The following is a 23,818-nucleotide window of genomic DNA, read 5'->3' as shown; positions in this document are numbered from 1 at the left end:
AATCTGTTTACTTAAATGGGTCATATGACACGGCTAAAAGGAATATTATGGTTTGTTTTAGATGTAATGTAATGTGTATACAGGATTTAAGGTTTATAAACGCTGTATTTTCCACACACCGTGCATGTTTGTATCTCCTCTTTGCTCTGCCTCTCCGAAACGCTTGGATTTTTAACAAAGCTCATGGCTCTGAAAAGTGAGGTGTGCTGTGATTGGCCAGTTCACCAGTGCATAGTGATTGGTGGAATACTGCAAGCGTGTGAGGGAAATGTAACGCCTCTTACCATATTTGGAACATCAGGTTCCTCTTCAATTGTACTGACAGGTACGCCCACCTTATTTGCGTAGACATTTGGGCGGTCTTAGTCAAATCAGACCACCAACTGACGTAGATTTGTGGGGGTGTGGCTAGACGAGGCGTTTCAGGCAGGTCTGGGTGAGCATTCGCTTTCAGTTAGAATGCATCTTTTGTTCTGTCACTTTCATTTCTGCATTTTTACATGTCTAATACATGCATGAGCTACTTATAACACACTATAGACACATATAAACACGTCTTCGCGCCATATGACCCTTTTAATAGCCCATTTTTACAACAGAAACATTATTACCCAGCAAGCATTTTTTTGGTTCTCAGAAAGTACGTTTTTGGTTTCCACAACGTTATTTTATGGATGCAAAATATTAACCTAAAAACAACCACAGGGAATGTTCGTTATAAGTTATTTTTTATATAATTAAAAATGTATCTCACTGTAACTTTTTTTGGTTATAAAATGAAACATAAAAAAAACATTCTCAAATTGTTATTTTTTGATTCCTAAAAAACAAGAACCAAAAATTAGCATATGGGTAACATTCTGTGTTTTCTGGATATTTCACGAAACACCAAGTATTATGTATTTTTTTCATTTTTCAAAAATATTTAAAGAACTATATGCTTTATAAACTATTTACTCAAAATCTGGACTGTCAAAAGACAAAATACCTGGCACGTAATTGTAATTGTAAAGAATGTTCATTCTATTCTGTGTCATTTCCTCTATGCCCCTATGTATTCAACAAATGATGATAATGATGAAGTGAATGTGTTTGTATCGAAAAAAATATATTATCTACATTCACAAATCCAATGGAACAGACTTCATTTAATACAACAGGCGGTAGTTACAACAACATTAACACAGAAACCCGTTAGCAAAATACTTGGATTCCTCTTCCTCTCTTTGATATTCCAGTTGTGAGATTCATAGTTAGAAAGTTCAATTCTTCCATACAAACCAACTGAAAGAAGAGATCGTAATACTGTTGAACGTTTCTTTCTCAAGACAGTTGTTAACAGTTATTATCAATACTCGTTTTTGTTTTATTCAAGAACACGGAAGCTGTGTTGATTGGTCAAACGGTTCCCCTTCTAACCGATGGCATAGCTGCTGTTATATTTTAAGTATAAAGAATAAATAAAAAGATTGTCTCATTAAGGAATGCTGGTGAGGACAGCGGAATTAAAACGAAAGAAAAACAAGTAAAGTCTCTTTGGTCCTTCAAAGGTTTAATCTCCCATTCCATCTGGCAGATTCAGAAACTGTAGTTAAAGTTTACAGATCTTGTGTGTGGATTGGTGCTGAGGACGGTCATGTGACGTCGCTGAACTGTACCAGCTGCAACGTTTGTGTCGTTTAGTGCAAAATTCAGACTCTTTCAAAAATCTTCACGTCTTCTGTAGTAAGACGAAAAATACAAAATGACAAAAGGGTAAGAAGGAAAGCAAAAAAGTTGCATGTTCCAGTTGGACGTCACTCGCCCCAAAATTTCACATCTGTGACTAGCATTGCTTTTAATAAGACGCAGATATTATTGCAACACGGGTTTTAAAAGCATACTTCTCTACAGTATAAGAAACAGCACCTTTTGAAAAGTCAATGCATTCCCAACGAATACTTCCACCTCCTGAAAAAACCTTCATCATCATGATCGGTGTGATTCCACACAGCCGCGTCCCGCCGGTCCTGTAGCGCTTCACTGACTCCGCCTCAGACTGGAGGTGTTTCCATCTCTATAGCAACAGGGTTTTCAGATGGAGAGAGAGTGTGGATGCTAGGGGTCCTCATCCATATCGTCCAGATTCGGGGCCATGATGAAGTGTTTAGGGTACCCTAAACTGTGCTCATGAGCGTACTTCTCCCAGCGCGCGTCGTCGCTCTCGTGGGTGATGTAGCGTTCTCCTCGACGTGTTTCAAACTCACGCAGGTCCAGCCACGTCTGGTAGTCCTGTGGATGAGAAGGGCTTTGGTATATAATGCTGGAAAAAGATGAAACATTACAGGTCTGTCGTCTCCTCACCTGAAGCCACGGATGACTGAGAGTCTTGTCCACACTGTAGCGCTTCCTCATCTTCACTTGAAGAAGATTGTTGATCAGATCTGTAGCTGTGGAGGAAACCCATTTGAAAGGGTCAACACATGTACCAACTACAGAGCTGATAGCATGAATGTATAAAGAGCTGTATAGAGTTCAACAAGAAATGAAAGTGGTGATGTAATGATGAATGGAGGTATAATGCGCTCGCACAATTATAAACCGAAGATAACTGTAATGCTGTGACATTTATAGTAATGCAGAGGAGTGAAAGTGGGAAAGGCCGGCATCATGTCTCAGGTTTCGGGCGGACAGAACTATTCTGAACAGACGTGGGGGTGGACAGTCTGTCTCTACTGCTTTAATGCACGTCTAGATGTAAGAAAGTGATAAAGACACTCGGTCATCTGTAAAGTGCTCCACAAATCATTGAATGCCTCAAAAAATGCAGTGGCCTCCAGCGTATTTGGAGACACTTTTTACTCACAACATTTCAGTCAAGTGGCCCTAGTGTACTTTACGCCACATTCTGTGTCACAAACGTGTTGGGATGTATTTCTGTGTTTTTACCTTCAGTGGAGATGTCTTTCCAGGGTGTTGGTGGGTACATGAAGGCTGCGTTCTGGATTTGGTCATTAATGTCTTCATCCTCATTGAAAGGGAATGTGCCGCTCAGGCTGACGTAGATGATGACTCCCACTGACCACATGTCCAGTGAACGGTTGTAGCCTTTACTCCTCAGCACCTCCGGTGCCAGATACGCCGGCGTGCCCACCACTGAACGCCGAAAAGATTTCTCCCCAATGATGCGAGCGAAACCAAAGTCACACAATTTCACCTGAAACAAGAAAGAGAGAGAACTCACTGGAGGTTGGCGGTGTCATTACATAGTAATTCCTCAACTGTTGACCTTCATTAAAAGAGTAGTTCATTATAAAATTAACATTTCAGGATCATTCGCTCACCCACGTGTAATACAAGCGTCCGTGTGTTTATTTCTTCAATTGAAAACTAATTCAGGCGTATGTGGAAAGCTTTCCAGGGTTCTTATCCATATGATGAACTTGGCTGTTGGTTAAGGTCCAAATTTCAGTTTCATCGCGGCTTCAAAAGGCTCTAAACAACACTAGCGATACGGTTGGTCATTTTTCGAGAAAACTAAAAAAACAATATACTTTTAAACATACAGTAAATCTATGGCCTGCTCGGCCTCGGAGATCCTCCGGGATGCACGTCCACCATTTACGTATTACGCAATCACGTTGGAAAGGTTACTCCAACAGCCTTTATTTGGATAAGAACCCTGGAAAACTTTCCTCAACAGCCTCAATTTGTTTGCGATAGAAGAAATAAACACACGGACGGCTTGTATGACATGTGGGTGAGTGAATTATCATGACATTTCAATTTTACAGTTAACTACTCCTTTAATATTATTAATTAAAACTAAAGGACCAGAAATGTATCGACATCTAGTGGTGAGGTTACGAATTGCAACCAATGGCTCACTCCACTGCTCCCCCCTCCGTTTCGAAGCACAACATCCGCCGACACAGGGCTGAGATGTTATCTCGGTTTGCTTCGCCGAAGGAGATAACGCACTTACAAAACGCGTTCTGTAGAGCAGTTTGTCCTTTTAGGGTGCTAGCGTAGAAACAACGTGGCGACATGTCAGTAACATTCTATGCAAGCAGACCCGCAAGGTAAGAGTCTTTACACACCTCTGAAGACATAGTTATATACAGTATATTATATTGCATTTCTGTCAATAGATCCTCCTAAAAATCCCACACTGCCCCTTTAAAACATGTTATTTCAAATAAAATAAAATAAAATAAGGGCCTAAATAAAGTTGAAAAAAAAAAACTGAAACGAAAATGGAAATATAAATAAATAAAACCTATATGGCAATATTGAAAAAGAAAAAAAACCCTGAATTATTCAAAAATGTGAAAGAAAAAAAGAATTCTCTTGGAAAATATTTCATAAAAGATCATTAATATTTAGTAAAAGATAATATATATTTTGAACTGCTAATTCAAAATATGAATAAAACTAGAAATCTAATAACTGTTTAGGTGTTTACCTGTGGAAACGGCTCTGCAGACGCCAGCAATACGTTTTCTGGCTTCAGGTCACAGTGAACGATGTTCTTGAAATGGAGATGTCGCAAAGCCACAAGAATCTACGGCAGTAAAGCAATCGTATATCAACGGACGGGTGTGTTTAATGATTCAACAATATGATAAATCTGATGCATGTTGAAATGATTCAGTCATATGAAATACACCAGGCTACTCAGAGGCGTGTGTTTGTGGTGCGGGCGTGTCAAATCACCCCCCCCAAAATGTCATGGAAAGCTTGATTTGCCCATAATTATGATATCAGTGAACATGCAGAAAAAAGCCAGATCTGTGTCTTTAGTTCTCTGGTTAATGGATGAGCTCCTGTACACCCCAGCGGCCCCACGGACATGTAATCCACCCACAGAGAACCATCAAACTCACTGATGAGATCCAGACTAGTGCCTCATCTAAACGCTCTAACCATAATGCATCGCATAAACCAGGAGAAACTTTGAGGTGAAGGCATACGAGTAAAGGGGAGATTTTAAATGAGATATCGGCAAACCTGTGTGACCAGAAACTTCGTGATGCGCTCCGGGAGTTTGCTCTTCTCGCTGGACAAGATCATCTCCAGCATGTCTCCGTGAAGTTTCTCCATCACAACAAAAACTCGTTCGGGAGTCTCGAACATGCACTCCAGGTTTACGATGCCGGGATGGTGCAAATTCTACAAGAGCGAGAATAAAAAACCATGAATCACACTTTGCCCTCGCGCATTACCACAGATGAGATCTCCTTCATATCTCCATTATTTCTCCTAGACATCAATGAGAGGCAGAACAAGAGTGTCTGTCATGAGAGTTTGAGAAGAGATGTCAACGATGTGTCAGACTGAGCTCAGATTTGTCTCGTCTGCAATCAAAAGTCAATATTATTGAAGATCTCGATATCAAACATTTCTCATCACATTGACCCAAATCCACATTATTTTGACCTCTACAATCTGCATTCATTTACACCTCCAGACTCTCCGTGTCTTTCAACATTCCCATGTTTTATTTCTCCTCAGCAATTTTAGGAGTTAATACGTAGATGAAACAACGATAAGAGAGCAATATCGTTCTCCTCTGGGAAGCTTTTCTCGTATGTCATGTGAAAGTATATTCACCTGTAAAATGGCCACCTCGTTCCTCAGCTGGCTCTCCTGTTTGGTGGGGAACCTCATTTTGTCAATGACCTTGATGGCCACATCTCTGCCTGTTTTTCTGTGTTTCCCTTATCACAGACAACACACAAGAAATAACAATTCACTGTGATAATGTGCCGTCACGTCATAAACCAGACAGGGTGACCGGGACCCTGAATTAAGGCATGCAAGAGGCTTAGCATTAGAATTAATATGAAAATGGACTGCTTAATACAGACCGCATACCAAACTAAACAAATCAAGAGGAGATATTTATATAACAGAATATGACATTTCCATTTGCACCTCCGTAAACGATGCCAAACTGTCCCGATCCCAGCACTTCATCAGCAAAGATCTGATAGATCGAACTGATGTCCTAAAAACAACAATTCATTACAATATCATTTCAATCTGAAGCGTTTTGTTCAGTGTTCTTGTGGCTAGTATGGAGAACGCACGAGTGAACATGCACTGAAGTGTGCATATAGAGAATGTAAAGTACACTCACCACGTTCTCTTGAATTTGACTGTTTGATACAGAAATACTGATGGACAGTTCCTCTGCAAACACAACACACAAACAATGTGCAGTTATTCACAATAACACCCTGAACATAAACATATGGGCCATTCTACAGAACCGGTTCAAAGTCAGAGTTGGAAACGTCTTGAAAAAATGTGGTTTTCCCCCCAGAAATGTTGTATGTATGCAAACTGTATAATATCAAAGGTACACATTTCTAGTAATTGTGCAGTTCATTTTCAGATTTTGGAATGTTCTTTCTCTCCTTAGATTTGTCAATAATGAAAAACAATATTATTATATTGACCTTTCAAGATTTTATTCAATAACCCTTGCAAATATTTTTCCGGTATTTAAAAAAATCCCTATTATTTTAACAATATTTCAAGTGTAATTTATGAGATTTGTTGAATTTTGAATCCAATATTTTTTGTGAAAGGCATCAAATTGATCATACCGATTTTAAAGTTAAGGATTCATTTGATTGTATATACCTAGAACCAAACACTATCATTCCATCATAGTTGATCATTTAATAAACGTTATAAAAAAAATGCATAACAATTTTTTACATAAAGTTTAATCATTTAAATATATATATATATATATATATAATTTAATAAATATATTTTTGAACTTCTCTTTTGACAATAACTAAGGGAAAAAATGTATAAGTTCAAATTTAGGCGTTACACCGTATCTACACACGGGACGCGATCGACACGACAAAAGAAGCCATTATAATTTTACATTTCGTCCACACTGGATGTAATGCGGTGCGACACGACAATCCATAAGAACAGATGTGGTTCCCAACTGAAAGTACCCAATAAATGATGATTTTGTATATGTTAAGCTTACTGATATTTTAAGTATTAATATACGGATCTTAGTAAACAACAAAGATAATACTTCAATGCTTTTTAAATGTGTTTTTTTTATGTGGGACAGCAGTTTGCTGTAGAATGACCCATATATATATATATATTACAACAATAAATATGTATTATATTTATATAGCATTACAAATGATTGTAAGCTTAGCTTTTTTCATTTCTTAATGTTGAACTTGAAAATTGACGAGACGCGTGCAAAAAGTAATGTCTGATGTGTTGGATGTGGCCTGGTTTCTCTCGCATCCAGGTGAAGCGGATCATTCATCCGTGGGTCCAAACCTCACATGAACGTACACTGAAAACTGTGCCGGTTTTATAACTAAACAGCTTTTATGAATCCAGAGCAGCCAAACCTCTTTAATCTTCCGTCTCTCTCGACACAATTAAATGGAGATGCATCAGGATATTAAAGAGCGATCCGTTGACTCTCTCCAACTAAACAACAGCACAGAAAATCACGAGCCTCTCGATTCCTGCTAATATTTATAAAAAAATACAAGACTTCCGAGCTCGTAACGATATCATTTGAAGGTTCTAATACGATCTGCTTTCATGCCACTGACGGTTAGTTTTAGAGGCAGACCTTCCTTTTTGTAGGATTCACAATGATCGTATGAATTTATACAAACTTTCAATCTTTTCAACTCTCAAATGTAATTCTGAATAGTTTTCTCGTGTCAAACACTACAGCCGATGACCTACTATACTTCATCGCTCTTCAAACACAAACTGAGATGAAAGGATCTGACGTAACTACTCACTGTGATCTTTATTCTGTCCCGCTGTGGTACCCACGCTGGGCTGCGGCGTAACGGGAACGGGCATCAGGGCCTGCCGGATGGCCCTCTCCCAGCCCTGGGCCACCTCCAGCCCCACCCCGCCGGCGGCCAGCGCAGGGTTGTGGAGGTGGGGGCCGCCGGTATTCTCTCCCACGTAGTACACCATGGTGTCGGTGATGATCTCGAAGCAGTGCGGATTGCCCCCCAGCGCTAAACTGCTGAAGTCTCCAGCCACCTCCACCTGTAAGATCTCCGAGAGGGGGATCTCCTGTGGGTCACGCAAGTGAGTCAGAAAACCAGACGCTGACTCACTGACGGTAAGAGAAGACCGTTGTTTAAACACCTCACATTTGTCTACGAATGAATCGTGAAAGTTCATCCACATGAAAACTTTGTTAAGTGATCGTAGTGTTCATTAAACCAGACTCGTGGACAGCGTGAAGGTTTGACAGAAGTCCATGTGGTGTCTCCACATTTACTCAGAACCAAACGTGAACGCATAGCGAGAATCCCACCGTCTTCATTTCATCTTCATTGACAAAGGGCAATGTGCCGCGTCTGACTTGAACAGTCTTTTAAGAGTCTGCTCACCCCCCAAACTGCTTTCACATGACACACGAGAAACAGTAGCTGCGGCCAATCAGAGCCAACGCTGCGCCTGCGGTGTCTACTGAATATAAGATGAAGTGCTTGTGGTTTGGTGAAGGAATCATGTGACCCAGCCCTTTGAGCGGCTTGATGATTACAGGCTTCCTCTCTCTCTCTCTCTCTCTCTCTGTGTGTGTGTGTGTGTGTGTGTGTGTGTGTAGGAGATGGTCACTCTCCACTGGAGGGGGTGGGAGCTGTGGTTACCCTATGACAAGCTTGAAACCCCCATACACCAAAAAGAAAAGCAAAACCAGCAGAGGGCTTTTACTTTCAAAAGAAACTTCCAAATGTGAAACTCTGACATCCCCCACCTCATACACCGCCAGTGGACAGTGAAGACTAATATACAGAACAGTACAAAAGAAATGGCTTTCTTTCTTCTTCTGAACCAAAATGTGGATTGTTTTGTGTTTATAATGTGAAGTGAATTGCAGAAGCTTCATTTGGTGAAGAAGAAATGTGTTTTTTATCAAAGGTCTGGACCTGCGTCTCTTCTCTCTCTCGTTCACTCTGATGCTCTTTTGTGTTGTAAATAACGCTGTTGTTCTGCCGTAACGCATTTATTTAAAAAGTTCACATCCTAAAACTGCGTAAAGGACACACTTGGAATATTTATTTCTCATAATAAATGCATTATTTTGTAATGCTTTTGTGCCCTTTAAAGGTCCAGTGTATGAAATTTAGCGGCATCTAGTGGTGAGGTTGTGAATTGCAACGAATGGCTCACTCTTCTCCTCCCTTTCGAAGCACTACGGTGGCTGTCACAGAACTAAAATGCTGTCACGTTTTCGCCTCTTTGCCGAAGGAGATCACGTATTTACGAAACGCCCTCCATAGAGCAGTTTGTCCGTTTAGGGCTACCGTAGAAACAACATGGCGAATTCCACGCAAGGGGACCCGCTGTGTGTGTAGATAGAAATAACTCATTCTAAGGTAATAAAGACACAACGCTTCATTATGTAAGGTCTTTATACACCTCTGAAGACATGTATATTATATTGCATTTCTGTCAATAGATCCTCCAAAAAACTACACACTGGACTTTTAAGATCTTGAGAAGAGGCGATCACAATTTACTCCCACAGTACCCAGAAAACCCAAAACACCACATTTAAAATAATCTGCATTTTGGTAATAAAGAGCAAAGAAAGCCATTGGGGTTTACACGTGGGTGAGTAAACAATGATAAAATGTCAATTTTTGAATGAACTAACCCTTTAACACAAAGTGAGAACAGACTATGACAACAGCGCTCCAGTTTTCCAGACAGCCTGAGCATTTTTTACAAGTACTCGCGCAATATGGAATTTCTTCTAGATCTTATTTCATGTTATTACACGGCTCGTTGGAATGCTTGATTCTGATTGGCCAGGTTCGTTATTCCCAGATAACAATCTCTCAAAACTAATAACACACGGTAACCCGGATGCAGCAAAGCATTATGACAGGTTTTTTTACAAATTAAATATAAATATGTCTTTTAATAACATATATGACATTAGATTGACAAATGATTCAACCAAATTGCCTGTTCGTGACATTTGAATGTCGTTTCTTACCTTAAAAACCAAAGTAAACGGCTTTTCCTCGAAGAAGGTCTGCATTCAGTAAAAGAGAGCTAATAAAATATTTCAAATTCACATTTATGTCCTGTTTTTTCTCTTGTGGCAAGTAGCCGTGTAATAAGCGGTATAATGTACAAGCAGCCGGCTGTTATTTCTGTGATAACAACCGGCTGCCTGTACATTATCCCTTGCATTACTGAAAAGACGAGTAGAACGTGAGCCCGCCACCAGTGCAGGCTGTGTGTGATAGTCAACTGCGCGGGTCACTCGCGTCGCAGACGCTCAATCCAGGTCGTCATTTTACAGAAGTTTACACACAACGTGAGCGCATCATTACGAGTTTTTAAGCCCGAGGACGAACGATTTGATATATGAGACGATTCAAACGAAACTAACCGCGGAGGAGCTCTGGAAACTTCATTTATCGGTGGGAAATTTTGGGAGGCTCTTATACCCCAGGGGTACAACTTACACCCCATTGTGAGTGATGTTCTTACAGAGCCTGATAGCCTCTTCAAATCGTGTATAATTTTCATGTTTCTACGATATCCTCACTCGGAGCTACGATCCCTCAAAGTTGGGTGCAATGTTAAGTCAATGGGATTTTTCGGGTGGTTTTTCGCCCCCCATCGCAAAGCCCCCCCACCCGATCGCTTATAAAAGTCATAGCACACATAGCACAATAGGCCCGTCGATGTGATGTATTCATTAATGGGTCTACGTCAAAAGCTGTGGGATAAGTAGCGTGCCAAACTTTTGGCGGAGCAAGAATAATTATAAGAAGTATGTATGTTGGAATAACAATAGGTATGCTTTTTCAAAGCATCACTAATTATGTCTCCATAATTTCCTCCCCCCAAGCAGCAGTTTAAATGTATACCTCACACATACTGATACAAACACCTCATAATTTAACAGCGGTTTGCAGTCCCACTCCGAATGAACATCACCTTGTTTATGGTTTGCCCTATAAAGCAAAGAAAGCACATTTGAATATAAAACCAATGCAGAGCAACAGCGTCTAAAGTAGTTCTTGGCCTTTTGATGTTCAGTGTCACTCAAGCTGGTGGGGTGGAGGGTTTTTCTGTGGTTAGTACCAGATACCTCACTGGTATTTGTGAGAGGGACTGCTCAAACGCCTTCGACTGTACTGCAATGAACTATATGAGCAATTCATTATCATATTCTCAGCAAAACATGACTTCTGAGAAATAAACACACACACAACTTCTACAGATAAATCCCAACAACATTTATTGATTTATATATGTAAAGGACTCTTACTTTGTAATACTTGGCTCCCGAGTCATTCTGAAATAAAGTCAGACTCTTGCTGTCCAGTCTCCAGTAGTGTCTCTTTCTCTGCGGACACAACACACATTTTACTTATGACTACACACGCACGCTTATGACATCATTTGATGCCAACAAAGTTCCACCTTTAGATTCCTATTTTTATTCTACCTATTTGATGATTTTTGTTATTTGGTATTTTATCATTATGTCTTCTGTTTCTATTATCCTTATTACTTGCAAGATGAGCTGAGCAGACCTACATGTCACTGCAAGTTGTATCCTCAGTAAAACAGTATATGTGACACATAAACAAACAAACAAATATTCACACATGGATATTACCATGCTAGTAGCTCGCTCAAAAATGATGCCATCTTTCCTGACATGGCTTCCTTTCTTTAGTTTAAACTAAATATGCTGCTGATAACTTCAAATCTCATTGGTTCTTGCGTGTCTCGTGACTACAAGTTGTGTGATATTTCGTCTTATTACACGGCTCATTTGAATGCTTGATTCTGATTGGCCAGTCGCGACATTCCAAGGGTTGTTCTTTTCAAATAACAACCGCTCAACACTAATAACACCCTGTTACCTGGATGCTGCAAATCACTTTGAGGGGCAGTTTAATATTACACAAAAATGAATTATAAATATGTCTTTTAATAACATACATGACATTATATTTACAAATGATTACACCAGTTTGCCTGTTCGTGACGTTTGAACGTCGTTTCTTACTTTAAAACCGAAACTAAACTGCTTTTCCTCGCTGAAGGTCTGCATTCTGTAAAAATGAGCTAATAAAATATTTCAAATTCACATTTTATGTCCAGTTTTTTTCTCATGTGGCAAGAAGCCGTGTAATAAGTGGGATAATGTACAAGCAGCCGGCTGTTATCGCCAAATAAGCCCCTTCAGTGAGACACAAGACCCCCTTCATGACCTGATCACACTGTCGGGGCTCATTTCTGCGATAACTACCGGCTGCCTGTACATTATCCCTTACATGAGATATACTGTACAAAAAACAATGAGATTTGACGTTATATGTGCTGCCATATTGTATTAAAGCACGAATGTGTTTGATCTGGTTTCAATTTTGCTACATAACTTGTTTCTTAGAAGTTTCTCACAAATGTATAGTTTCACTACAGACGACATTTATTAACCCGCTGGAGTCATCTAGATCAGGGGTTCTCAAACCTGTGAGACAATTTTCCAGGGACCCCCTTATAATTATATGTGCATGTTTTTTTCCAATTAATTACTTAAAACACGTTCCTTTTTAGACACATTGTAATAACTAAAAGCACATTTCACATTGAATCATTTAAATATCTCTTTCAAAAAGGGTTACTTTAGGTGCCTTAAGTGTTTAAAAAAACAGTATAATTTTATAATTATTTTGCAGATTCCCAACCATGGATTGTGGACAACCATGGTCCCAGGACCCCACTTTGAGAACCTCAGACTTCAGTGATGGATGCATTTTGAATGCCAGAAAACATGAACATATTTTAATGAAATGTTACATCATTAAAAACAGGTAACTATTGGCCAAAAATAGATATTTTTCCCTTAGCAACACAATAACTAACTATTATAATTATAACTACTAACTATCTGACTGGCAATTTTGGTATGATCAGTTATAATGTTTATTAGTCAAATAGTTACCTAAACAATATTTAGTCAAATAGGTTAATGCTTTGTGCAAATATCTTATGCTAATGTCAAATGAGATGGCATTAAGAAATGGCACCCCTTGAGTAGTTTATATTACATTGAATTGTATTGTATTCAGCAATAAGTGAAAACAAAAAGTGAAGAATACTGTGGCCTCGAGAGATTTCCATACACAGCCACTAGATGGTGCATATGCGTCATTTATACAGCGTTGTCAGCATTAATCCCCATGTAATAAAGATATTTGAAAACGCTGCATGTTGCAGTTTCTGTTGATTTAAATGTATGTATTTAGTACAGACTTTCTATATGGACGGTGACTAGACCAGTCTTTTGTATAGTTTCAAGCCATTAAATCAGAATGGCCTACTTTAGTCTCAATATAGATAATGTTGCTTAAAAGCATATCCTATAGACGTCTCAACTTCCAGACTCAGAATTTTCTGAATACGTTACAAAACGGGGTAAAGTTCCCCACTTAATATAAAATGACACCACACGCCATTTGAGTACAAGCACAGCTGTGTTTGGCATTCATTTTTCACTGGCTCTCTGGAAGCAGAACGATAACTTGCAGAATTATGTTCTGAATGAAGCGGCCGCTCTGCGCATTTATAACAAGCGTGTGATTGATGTAGAGAGCGTAGAAAGGATCTTGTTGGCCCACTGGATGATGACTCCCCCCACCCGCCAATCCCGTCATGAATAAAAATACGTATATCGAATTTATGCAATTTACGTGGGTGATCACAGCCAGGTCAAAACAATACAGAAATCTGTATTTATACAGAAAAATCACATCCCTGCTTAATAGAAAATTGTTCTTTCTTGTGTCTAGCCATATACTACGGTGACCGGGAGGGGACATGCTCGTTTCACTTAGTTTTGTCGTGGCCATGAGATATTACCTCGTGGGATTATATTGTGGCCACGAGATCAGCTTGTTGAGGTAATGACATCTTTATGTTGTGGCCACGCGATGTGAAGTCATTCCCTCATGATCCTATGGTGAGGGAACGACATCCTTTCTCGTGGCCACGACTTAAATGCGTACGTGTCTATTAGCGCCTGGAACTATCACAAATAGATAGGACTATAATAATATTTATTTTTAATTAAGATATAGCGCGGAACTAATTAAAAAAAAAACACATTCGTTTCCTTTTAGTTGTTTTTATTTTTTCCTGTGATAAATTAATAGGTTTAATTGCGATATGGCTGGGCTGCACGACTACGTCAAAGCATATTTTTTACATTATTCCCCTTGATATTGTAATTGTAATTATTAATGATGATTCGTTTTTACATTTTATAATGATTTCAAGGCTCCAATTTCGGTTGCTTCCACGACAAAACGAAGTGAAACGAGCATGCCCCCTCCCGGTCACCGTAATATTCATCTAGGATGGCGTGAAGAGTTTAGGTGAACTCTTCCTTAAAATGAGTGGCTTCTTTGAGCTCCTCGCTCTTGCTCACTGAATTTAGCACATGAATCTTACAAGATTGTCTCGACTTGTGTAGTGCACCATCCATCCCTCTTTGACAACCGTGGAGCTCCTCCGTTTGGTGTGTTTGATCGACTGGACCACACGCATCAGCGGAATGTTGGTGCTGGTGGACGGGCTTCAAGAGAAACCAAAGATGCCGATCAATAACAGTTTTAACATAGACTGATGATCAAACAAATGCAGATATTTGTTCGAATAGTCTCATTTTCATGTTCCCAGCGTAAAAATGTGACGGTACATTTGTTTTGTTGACACTAAAGATGTCTTGAGTACCTGATGGTTTTGACAGGCTCTTCATCTTTCTCCCGGTCCATGAAGGGCGAGTCCATGAAGAAGATTTTGTCTTCTGGTGTGGTGGGTTCCTCCGAGTCGTCCAGGCCTCGACTGCTGTCGCTGTTCACATCACTGCTGTCCACCTCCATTGTGGCATCAGAGTCTGGACCTGGACTGGCCGGTTCTGAAAACAACAACGTGATGTGGTTTATTTCAGCAAATGATTCATTTTTTTGAGAAAACCACGAGCATACCTCCGTTGAAAACTCCAAGACAGTCTTTTGGTACCTTTGAAGCGCATCGCTTGTGGCAGTTGAATTTACAGTCTGGAAGACAACACCATGGGATTCATTATTCGTCTGTATGTTTGCATGTTGTTTGGTGTGAAGGAGAGAGAGAGATACGCACCCTTGCACTGCATGCCCTGACGGAAGAGTCCTTTCAGCAGTTTTTTACAGTACTGACAGATGGTGGGCCGGGTGTAGTTGTGAATGACAAAAGTGTGAGGCACCTTCACCCGTCCCAGTACCATCTTCTCCATCCAGATGGGCCGTCCGCTCCATGAGGGGACACGCTTGCTTGGCTCCAGAAGGGGGCGCTGATGAGGGAGTTAAAAACAAACATGTTCGTTTTTTCATTACAAAAGTGCATTAATATAAATAGTTTTTGAAATGGATGACTTGGACTGAATAATGAAGAAAAAGCATGATTGTGTTTTATTTTTGGGAATGTTTATCTGAAACTGAAATTGTTCATCCATTTCACAGACACCGTTCACAACAAACCACCGATAGAATTAGACTTTGAACTACATTCATTCTATTTCATCAAGACCGTTTGTACGTCAAAAACAAAGAACATTTTCGTTATTACGCTTTGAGTTTGTTCACTCGTGCTGGGAACTGCATGTCTCTCCACCCATTTCAACACGACACACATATACGAGCTGTATACAGCTCCAATATTCCAGAAGTTAAATCAATTATTAACCATTCACACAAAAAGATTATAAGATTATAAGAAAATATCAAATTCTAGATCTTACAAATTCCTTCATAACTTTATGTAAAAGTGTGTGAAAAAAAACAGAGAGAAAGAACTCATGACACACATCCACTAACCTCCTCCAGCGACACGGTAGCAGACTCGAGGGGTCGAGGGACGGACAGCGAGGGGCCGGGCAGAGACACGTTAGACAGACGTCTTTTCCTTACACCGCTACAGTTGTTAGGGATCTTAAAGGCACATCGCTTGTGATAATTTAACCCACAACCTGAGGATCCATAAATAAAAGTGTTCAAAGTCAGAACCAGAAATAACACAAGACCAGGATCATGGTTTATATTGAGATATTACAGTTACTATAAAAATCAGGTTCAAGTTCAGGCCTTATGGGTTTAAAATCTGAGAATAATAATTTGATGTTCAGCTAAAGTCCAGCAGGGGGCTCCACCCACTCCATTTAGCACGACTAGATATAGGACTCAAAATATGCTAATTAAAGGGATAGTTCACCCAAAAATGAAAATTCTGTCATCATTTACTCACCCTCAGATTATTCCAAACCTGTAAATTATTTTTGTTCTGTAAATTATTTTTGTTCTGCTGAACACAAAGGAAGATATTTGGAAGAATGTCAGTAACCAAACAGATCTCATCCCCCATTACTCCCATAGTATTTATTTTCCCTACTATGGCAATAAATGGGGAATGAGAGCTGTTTGGTTACTGACATTCTTCCAAATATCTTCCTTTGTGTTTGAACAAAGACATTTATACAGGTTTGGAACAACCCGAGGGTGAGTAAATGATGACGTATTTTTTTTATTTTTGGGTGAACTGTCCCTTTAAATGCAACAAATCATGTAAAAATGTATCATCTTTTATTGAACATCAGTTTTTGTCATGAAATTCAAATGATGTGGATTTGAAAACATAGATAGTAAGGTAACAGTGATTTATTTCTTAGCCGGCAAATATTCAGTGAAATAACGAATGATGAATGTGTTTTGTCCATGTTTGTAGTCCTAATATTCCAAACGACTAGAATTTGCACATTTACGTTTTTTCTCTTACAACAAAAATCTTTTATTTAAAATGTACTTTTAAAACTGTTGTTCTAATATTAGCCCTAACAGATTTTCATATATCTAGATCGATCTAAATCACCCTTGTATCCATCAGCGTGCCTTCTTACAAATGGAATTAATAATATTTATCAAGTTTTTGAAAGTCACATCCAGCACCCAGAATCACACTGGGATCAATTCATGAAACCTGCGATTTCAACTTCAAAGCTGTATTGATGACAACTGACACATCACACTGTGACGCAGCCCTGCCAGTACATCAAAGCAGCCTGAAAATACTTTAAGCCGTCAGTAAAAGTAATGATGTGCTGCGCGTGTCTCTCAATGTAGTCCACTTCACAGGGCACTATTGTATATATAGTATACCACAAGTCAATACTACAATAGCAAAAGTGTGGAAAGCAAACATTTCTGATGGTACCTTCACATTTAAGGCCTTGCCGGACGAGCCCCCACAGCATCTCTCCGCAGTAGTCGCAGAAGGTCGGCGCTTTGTAGGAATGGACGTAGAGCGTGTGAGGTCGGATCTGGAAATCCTCCACCGTCGCCTGAGCTGCAATTAAAAGGCAACTTAAAGGACAACTCAAGGTAAAGAATGGGTGACATAACAAAACACTGGAATGAAAACGAAACGGAAGAAGACGAGACATATAAAACATTAGTTAACACATCCAGAAATACAGTCACATCCACTGATTCTCTGTGGAACAACACAACGCTACATCTGAAAGCAGAAGGTCAGGAAACATCTGATGCATGAGAGAGTAATGTGTTTTCACCCGTTTCTGATCAAATCACACAACATTTCCTAACTAGTAAAAGGAAACAGTCTCTAAGACTTTGTCAGGTGGATCGCTTTTCTTAAAATACAGGCACTGTAAAGCAGCTTGTTCCTCTGTGGTGAAATGCTCTTTGAGGCTACTTGACAAAATTCTTAAAGACTTAAAGGAGTAGTTCACTTTAAAATGAAAATTTCATGGTAATTCACAAACACACAAACGGCTTGTATGACATGTGGGTGAGTGAATTATAATGAAATTTTCATTTTAAAGTGAACTGCTCCTTTAAAACTATGTAATGATAAGAACGTAAAGTATTAGCCTGCAAAAAGAGAGGGCGACAGAGAGGCAAAAGTTCCGTATTGCAGCTTTAGAGATACAAATAAAAGAAGCAAAATTCTTCACTTGATCAAGTCAAAGCAGGCAGAGAGAGAGAGAGCATTCCTTTGAAACATCAAAGAGAGAAAGCAGCAGATTTGAGTGAATCACATGTCAGGCAGCAGTCCAGATGACTGAAACACACACTTATAATGAACCATTCATGATAACACTACACACATTATAAAACACGAAGAGCAAGACTTTTCTAAACTCATCTTTTCATCTTCAGGCAATGGATCAAAACATTGTGAATAAACTCTGATAACAGCCCAGTATGGGGGGATGCCCTAACACACCATATCACACTATGAGCGAGACATTTCACTTTACAGTGTCACACTACATCACTGTACAGCTCAAATCACTCCTAAGACCTTGTCCCCACTAATGCAGTTTTGTTTGAAAACACTCTTCATCCACACTGAAACCTCCTGAAAATGCTTACATCCATGTACTGCGCGGGTAACTCAAGACTATAAAACGAATAAAATCCACACGATGGAAATGCATCACAGTTTTCAAAAACCTAGTTTTGTAGTCCACACTACAACGTGGAAATGGCATTTTCAAATTGATCCCCTTTGGAGAGCGTTTTCAAAAAGATTATTTCTCAACAATGTTATTTTCTATTTTAATAAACCGACTGTCGTGAATTGTGAGGAAGAACCCAATCGCAGGCAGCAGTTAAAGGGTTAACATAAAATATTTATTAAATAATAAAACAAAAACCCACAATGGGGGAACAAACACTATAAACCAAAGACTCCTTACAAAAAGGGAAAACAAAAACTTCCCTCAAGGGGGAAAAACGAGAACTTAAAATCCTAAACAAACAAAACTCACTTTAAAGGGACACGCAGGGCAAGGCAAGGCAGGAACACTAGAAACTACGGAGACTCACAAGGACGAGGAACAATGTACGTGTAACAAGGAACCAGGAACATAGAGCAATGGACATTGAATAATGTACGAGGAACAATGTACCAACACGGGACAGGAAAAACAGAGGCTTTAAATACAAGAATACTAACGAGGGATGATAACACAGGGAGGGTGACAGGGATCAAACACTAAGGGGAAGCTAATGAGGGAACGAGAGGGCGGGGCTTAGAGACGAGACACCGGAGAGAACTCATATTATGTCATGACAGACACATATCAAGAGGTTCTGCCATGGTTCTGCCACAAGACCAAGAAAGTCATGACAAGAGAGGCAGAACCATGACACCGACATTTTAACACTGTTATCAGCTGCAATAAAACATCAACAAACAACAAATCAAAACATTACAATACTCATTACTACACACCGTTGAAAAGACAAAAGATACATCCCTGCCCCAAACTATTTCAGAAAGTCTTGTGGACAAAATCAGAAGTGCCACCTGGTTTTGTCCCCACCACTTTAGAAAATATAAATATTAAAAAATATTTAGGACCAATTCAACTTCTTCGAAGTTCATGATCATGTGGCAGGGGCGGAAAATGCATATTCCACTTCTGAACTACTTTAAATCATATCAAACTCAAGTACAAAGAGTACTGAGACACAAGCACACAGAGAGAGTTGAACGTCCTGCCGTCCTCTGAATGAGAGTTACTTCTGAGTAGAATCACAAGCATCACCTACTGAAACAAAAACAAGTTTGGACTTTGAGCTGAGCGCCAACACAAAGATGCTCTCCGCAGCTCAGTGTGATGTTTTCTTCTAATATTTCAATAGCACAGCACAGGCAATGAAGGGGACAGGACTGGACTGTGTATTGCTCTGTATAAAACCAGCATCTGAGGTTTAAAGGAGCAATGTGAAGATTTTAGTGGCATCTAGAGGTGAGATTGCAAATTGCAACCAACGGCTCACTCCAGCCCTCCCCTTGGAAGCACTACGCCTGCTAAGATGTCATCATGTTTTTGCTTCTTTGTTAAAGGAGATAACATATTCACGAATGCACTCTGTAGAGCTGTTTGTCCGTTTAGGGCTACCATAGAAACAACACGGCAAATTCCATGTTAGGGGACCTGCGGTGTATGTAGACAAAAATAGCTCATTCTAAGATAATAAAAATATAAAACATAACACCTCATTATGTAAGCTCTTTATACACCTCTGAAGACATCGTTATCTATATTGCATTTTTTTCAATATATCTACATATAAACTACACACTGGACCAAAGGTCGCATTAACTGAAAATTCTCCATCATTGACTGATTTATGTACTGATCAGTATGTGAGTAACATACTAACATACCAAGATATGTTGTTGTTGTAATGTTAGCTGTGTGACAGAGACGTTTTGAGCGTCATTGTTTATCTGGAACCGCTTTAATATTGCACTCGTCCAGATACTGGAGAGAGAGAGAGAGAGAGAGCGAGAGCACGTTGGAGCTGAAACTGGAGAGCGAGCAAGAGCGCGTTTTATTCTTTCACTCAGTGATGAATAAACTTTCAGTTAATCCATTCCACATGCGTTCCGCACCGGAGAGCACGATCCGTACGGATCACGGATCTTCCCGCGATCCATTTCACCACGATACCGCAGCGGAGAAGAAGAGAAAACGCGCGTTGTAGAGTTGTTTGTCCGTTTAGGGCTGCTGTACAAAACATGGCGGCGAATTCAATGTATGTAGGGCCGCTCTGTATGTAGATATAAACATCTTATTCTAAGGTATTACAAACATAATGGTTCATTACGTAAGGTCTTTATACACCTCTGAAGAAATAGTTTTGTGTATTATATTGCATTTCCGTCAATAGATCCTCCTAAAAATGCTGTATTATTCCTTTAATTCTAGAAAATAAATGAAACACCAAAAACTGTATGTGATACCATAGCGAAGACGAACTGTTTGTTGATACATGAAATTATGGAGGGAACGTCAAACAGTGTCGCTTAGGGACGTAATAACGTAATAATAAAACGTATGCCATTAATTGAACTATGTAGTGTAACATGTAAAACGCGAACATGAAAGGTATATTCTTAAAGGAGACATCAGATGAAAACCCCACTTTTTCTGTGTTTAAGTGCTATAACCGGGTCCCCGGTGCATCTAGCAACCCAGAAAACGTGAAAAATAAGAACCCAGTAAGTTTGCTTTGGTGTGCCTTTCCCTGCAAGCATGTGAGAAATCCAGCTGTTCAAATTTCGCTCTGATTGTGGCGTCCAAAGCTGATTTTATTATAATGTTACCGCCCCTTAATCTACACAGTTCCACCCACCGCGCTCCGCCATTGTTGTTTTCACAAGCGACAGCGGTGTACGTGACGCCATGGCTAAAGTTCGTGGACAACATGCAATGTAGTCTCTGCACAGAGTCCAAACCTCGGAAGAGACAGGAGTGGATTTATTTTAATTTTAGTGGAAATCCATCAGAAACCATAAGTAAAAACCTGCTTGTTTGTGCGAATCACTTCAAACCGGAGTGCTTTTTCAACCTGGGACAGTACAAGCAGGATTAGCTTCAAAGTTGTTCCTCAAGAGGGATCGAGACCGACTGAACGAGACAAAACTGCCGATGTAAGTAATATTTATCAACAGTCTGAATTGACGTAAATGTACCGTATATATATGAGATAGCGTTAGCATATGATAGCGAAGGGAGCTAAGTCAGTCACGGGCTAAATAGAACATTCAAAGCCAGTGTTAAACTTACTGTATATAAGTGCAGATAGACACTTGGAGTTTAGCTGAATGAATGTTAATACATTATGTGCGTTAATATGTTTTGCTGCGGCAAGCTGTTTGTTTTGCTAATGAACAGGGGCGAACACTGGGGTTAGTTTCGTTTTAAACGTCTCAAATCATTCGTGCTTAGGCTGAAAAATCTGTCATAGCAAATTAGCTCTCACGTTGTGTGTGTAACGTTATAACTTGTCAATGACAAGCGCTAAAATCCATGTAATTCCGCTGAGATCTGCAGTGGATTCTGTGGATTTTAGGTAAGCATACACTCACAACGTAAGCGTATTAGCTGTTTGCTGTGACTGATTTTTTTGTCTCCGGATGAATGATTTGAGAGGTTTAAGACGAAACTAACCGCAGAGGAATTCAGGAAATATCATTTAGCTAAACCATTGCCACTGCACGTGTGTTGTGTTGACACGCCGGACAGAAAGGGGGTGGGGTTTGCTGTAACTCATTATCAGTTAAAGAGACATGCACCAAAACGGGTTGCTGTTAGCAGAGCTGTTTTTGACGAGGCAAGAAGGTATTTTTTTACACAGCCATTGAGTGTTTTTGGTTTGGTTTGGTTTATTTCTTATAAAGCACATTTCTGCTGCCACACGGGCAGCCCAAAGTGCTGTACAATACATCAGATAATCATACATACAAAAAAAAAGAAAAAAAATGAAATTAAATGGACAAAGCCAGACAAACAATAGAAAAAGGAAACGCAAAACACCAAGCTCCAATCGTCTAAACACATACAGAAATACATTAAGACAAAACAGATGTTACAGCTCTCCTAAGCCTGTTTAGAGTGCCGCAATACTTTACCGGAGCCTACTTAATCAGGATACAACGACATATGAAGAAAAATATGCAAAATATGCAATGCATATTGCATATGCATATTTTTAAGCAAAATATGTTCCAGACATTTCATGAAGACCCTAATAAATCATACCATCTTGTTGAAAGTGCTCGTCTGATTAGACCTTTAAAGCAACTCATGTAAACACCTTAATCGTAATATTAGCTTACTCAGAATAAGGCAAATAATTTGATTACTGACGCGCATGTAAACGTGGTCAGTGATTCTCTGGTTAACACAGGTGAGTGTTGACGAGGACAAGGCTGGAGATCACTCTGTAATGCTGATTGAGTTAGAATAACAGACTGGAAGCTTTAAAAGGAGGGTGGTGCTGGAAATCATTCTTCTTCCTCTGTTAACCATGGTTACCTGCAAGGAAACACGTGCAGTCATCATTGCTTTGCACAAAAAGGGATTCACAGGCAAGGCTATTGCTGCTAGTAAGATTGCTCCTACATCAACCATTTATCGGATCATCAGAAACTTCAAGGAGAGAGGTTCAATTGTTGCTAAGAAGGCTTCAGGGCGCCCAAGAAAGTCCAGCAAGCGCCAGGATGGTCTTCTACCGTTGATCAGCTGCCAGATCGGGCACCACCAGTGCAGAGCTTGCTCAGGAATGGCAGCAGGCAGGTGTGAGCGCATCTGCACGCACAGTGAGGCCGAGACTTTTTGAGGATGGCCTGGTGTCAAGAAGCCACTTCTCTTTAGGAAAAACATCAGGGACAGACTGATATTCTGCAAAAGGTACAGGGATTGGACTGCTGAGGACTGGGCTAAAGTCATTTTCTCTGATGAATCCCCTTTCCCATTGTTTTGGGCATCCGGAAAAAAGATTGTCCTGAGAAGAAAAGGTGAGCGCTACAATCAGTCCTGTGTCATGCCAACAGTAAAGCATCCTGAGACCATTCATGTGTGGGGTTGCTTCTCAGCCAAGGGAGTGGGCTCACTCACAATTCTGCCGAAGAACACAGCCATGAACAAAGAATGGTACAAAAACACCCTCAGAGAGCAACTTCTTCCAACCACCCAAGAACAGTTTGGTGATGTGGAGCACCTTGCCATAAGGCAAAAGTAATAACTAAGTGGCTCGGGGACCAAAACATCAACATTTTGGGTCCATGGCCAGGAAACTCCCCAGACCTTAATCCCATTGAGAATTTGTGGTCAATCCTCAAGCAAAACAAAAACCTACAAATTCTGGCCAACTCCAAGCATTGATTATGCAAGAATGGGCTGCCGTCA

General features: G+C 39.9%; 1 protein-coding gene across 1 annotated transcript in view; it reads right to left on the bottom strand.

The window, feature by feature from the left end:
• Nucleotides 1-567: 567 nt before the first annotated feature.
• prkd3 (protein kinase D3) overlaps nt 568-23,818 on the bottom strand; it is a 56,835-nt gene continuing 33,584 nt past the window's right edge. Inside the window, exons 4-19 of the mRNA XM_057344212.1 lie at nt 17,299-17,430; nt 15,909-16,060; nt 15,196-15,385; nt 15,042-15,113; nt 14,788-14,971; nt 14,506-14,629; nt 11,309-11,386; nt 7,794-8,079; nt 6,122-6,174; nt 5,917-5,989; nt 5,593-5,699; nt 4,990-5,151; nt 4,445-4,543; nt 2,929-3,196; nt 2,344-2,429; nt 568-2,271 (exon numbers count right to left, since the gene is read on the bottom strand). Of these exons, the coding sequence (XP_057200195.1) occupies nt 2,098-2,271; nt 2,344-2,429; nt 2,929-3,196; nt 4,445-4,543; nt 4,990-5,151; nt 5,593-5,699; nt 5,917-5,989; nt 6,122-6,174; nt 7,794-8,079; nt 11,309-11,386; nt 14,506-14,629; nt 14,788-14,971; nt 15,042-15,113; nt 15,196-15,385; nt 15,909-16,060; nt 17,299-17,430 (2,240 nt within the window). The 3' untranslated portion in view covers nt 568-2,097. The remainder of the gene's footprint in view (nt 2,272-2,343; nt 2,430-2,928; nt 3,197-4,444; nt 4,544-4,989; nt 5,152-5,592; nt 5,700-5,916; nt 5,990-6,121; nt 6,175-7,793; nt 8,080-11,308; nt 11,387-14,505; nt 14,630-14,787; nt 14,972-15,041; nt 15,114-15,195; nt 15,386-15,908; nt 16,061-17,298; nt 17,431-23,818) is intronic.

This window comes from Triplophysa rosa, linkage group LG10 (genome assembly GCF_024868665.1).
Source record: "Triplophysa rosa linkage group LG10, Trosa_1v2, whole genome shotgun sequence".
Taxonomy (NCBI): Eukaryota; Metazoa; Chordata; class Actinopteri; order Cypriniformes; family Nemacheilidae; genus Triplophysa; species Triplophysa rosa.
The sequence above is the reverse complement of the archived record's forward strand: the minus strand, read 5'-3'. Positions and strand labels throughout refer to the sequence as shown.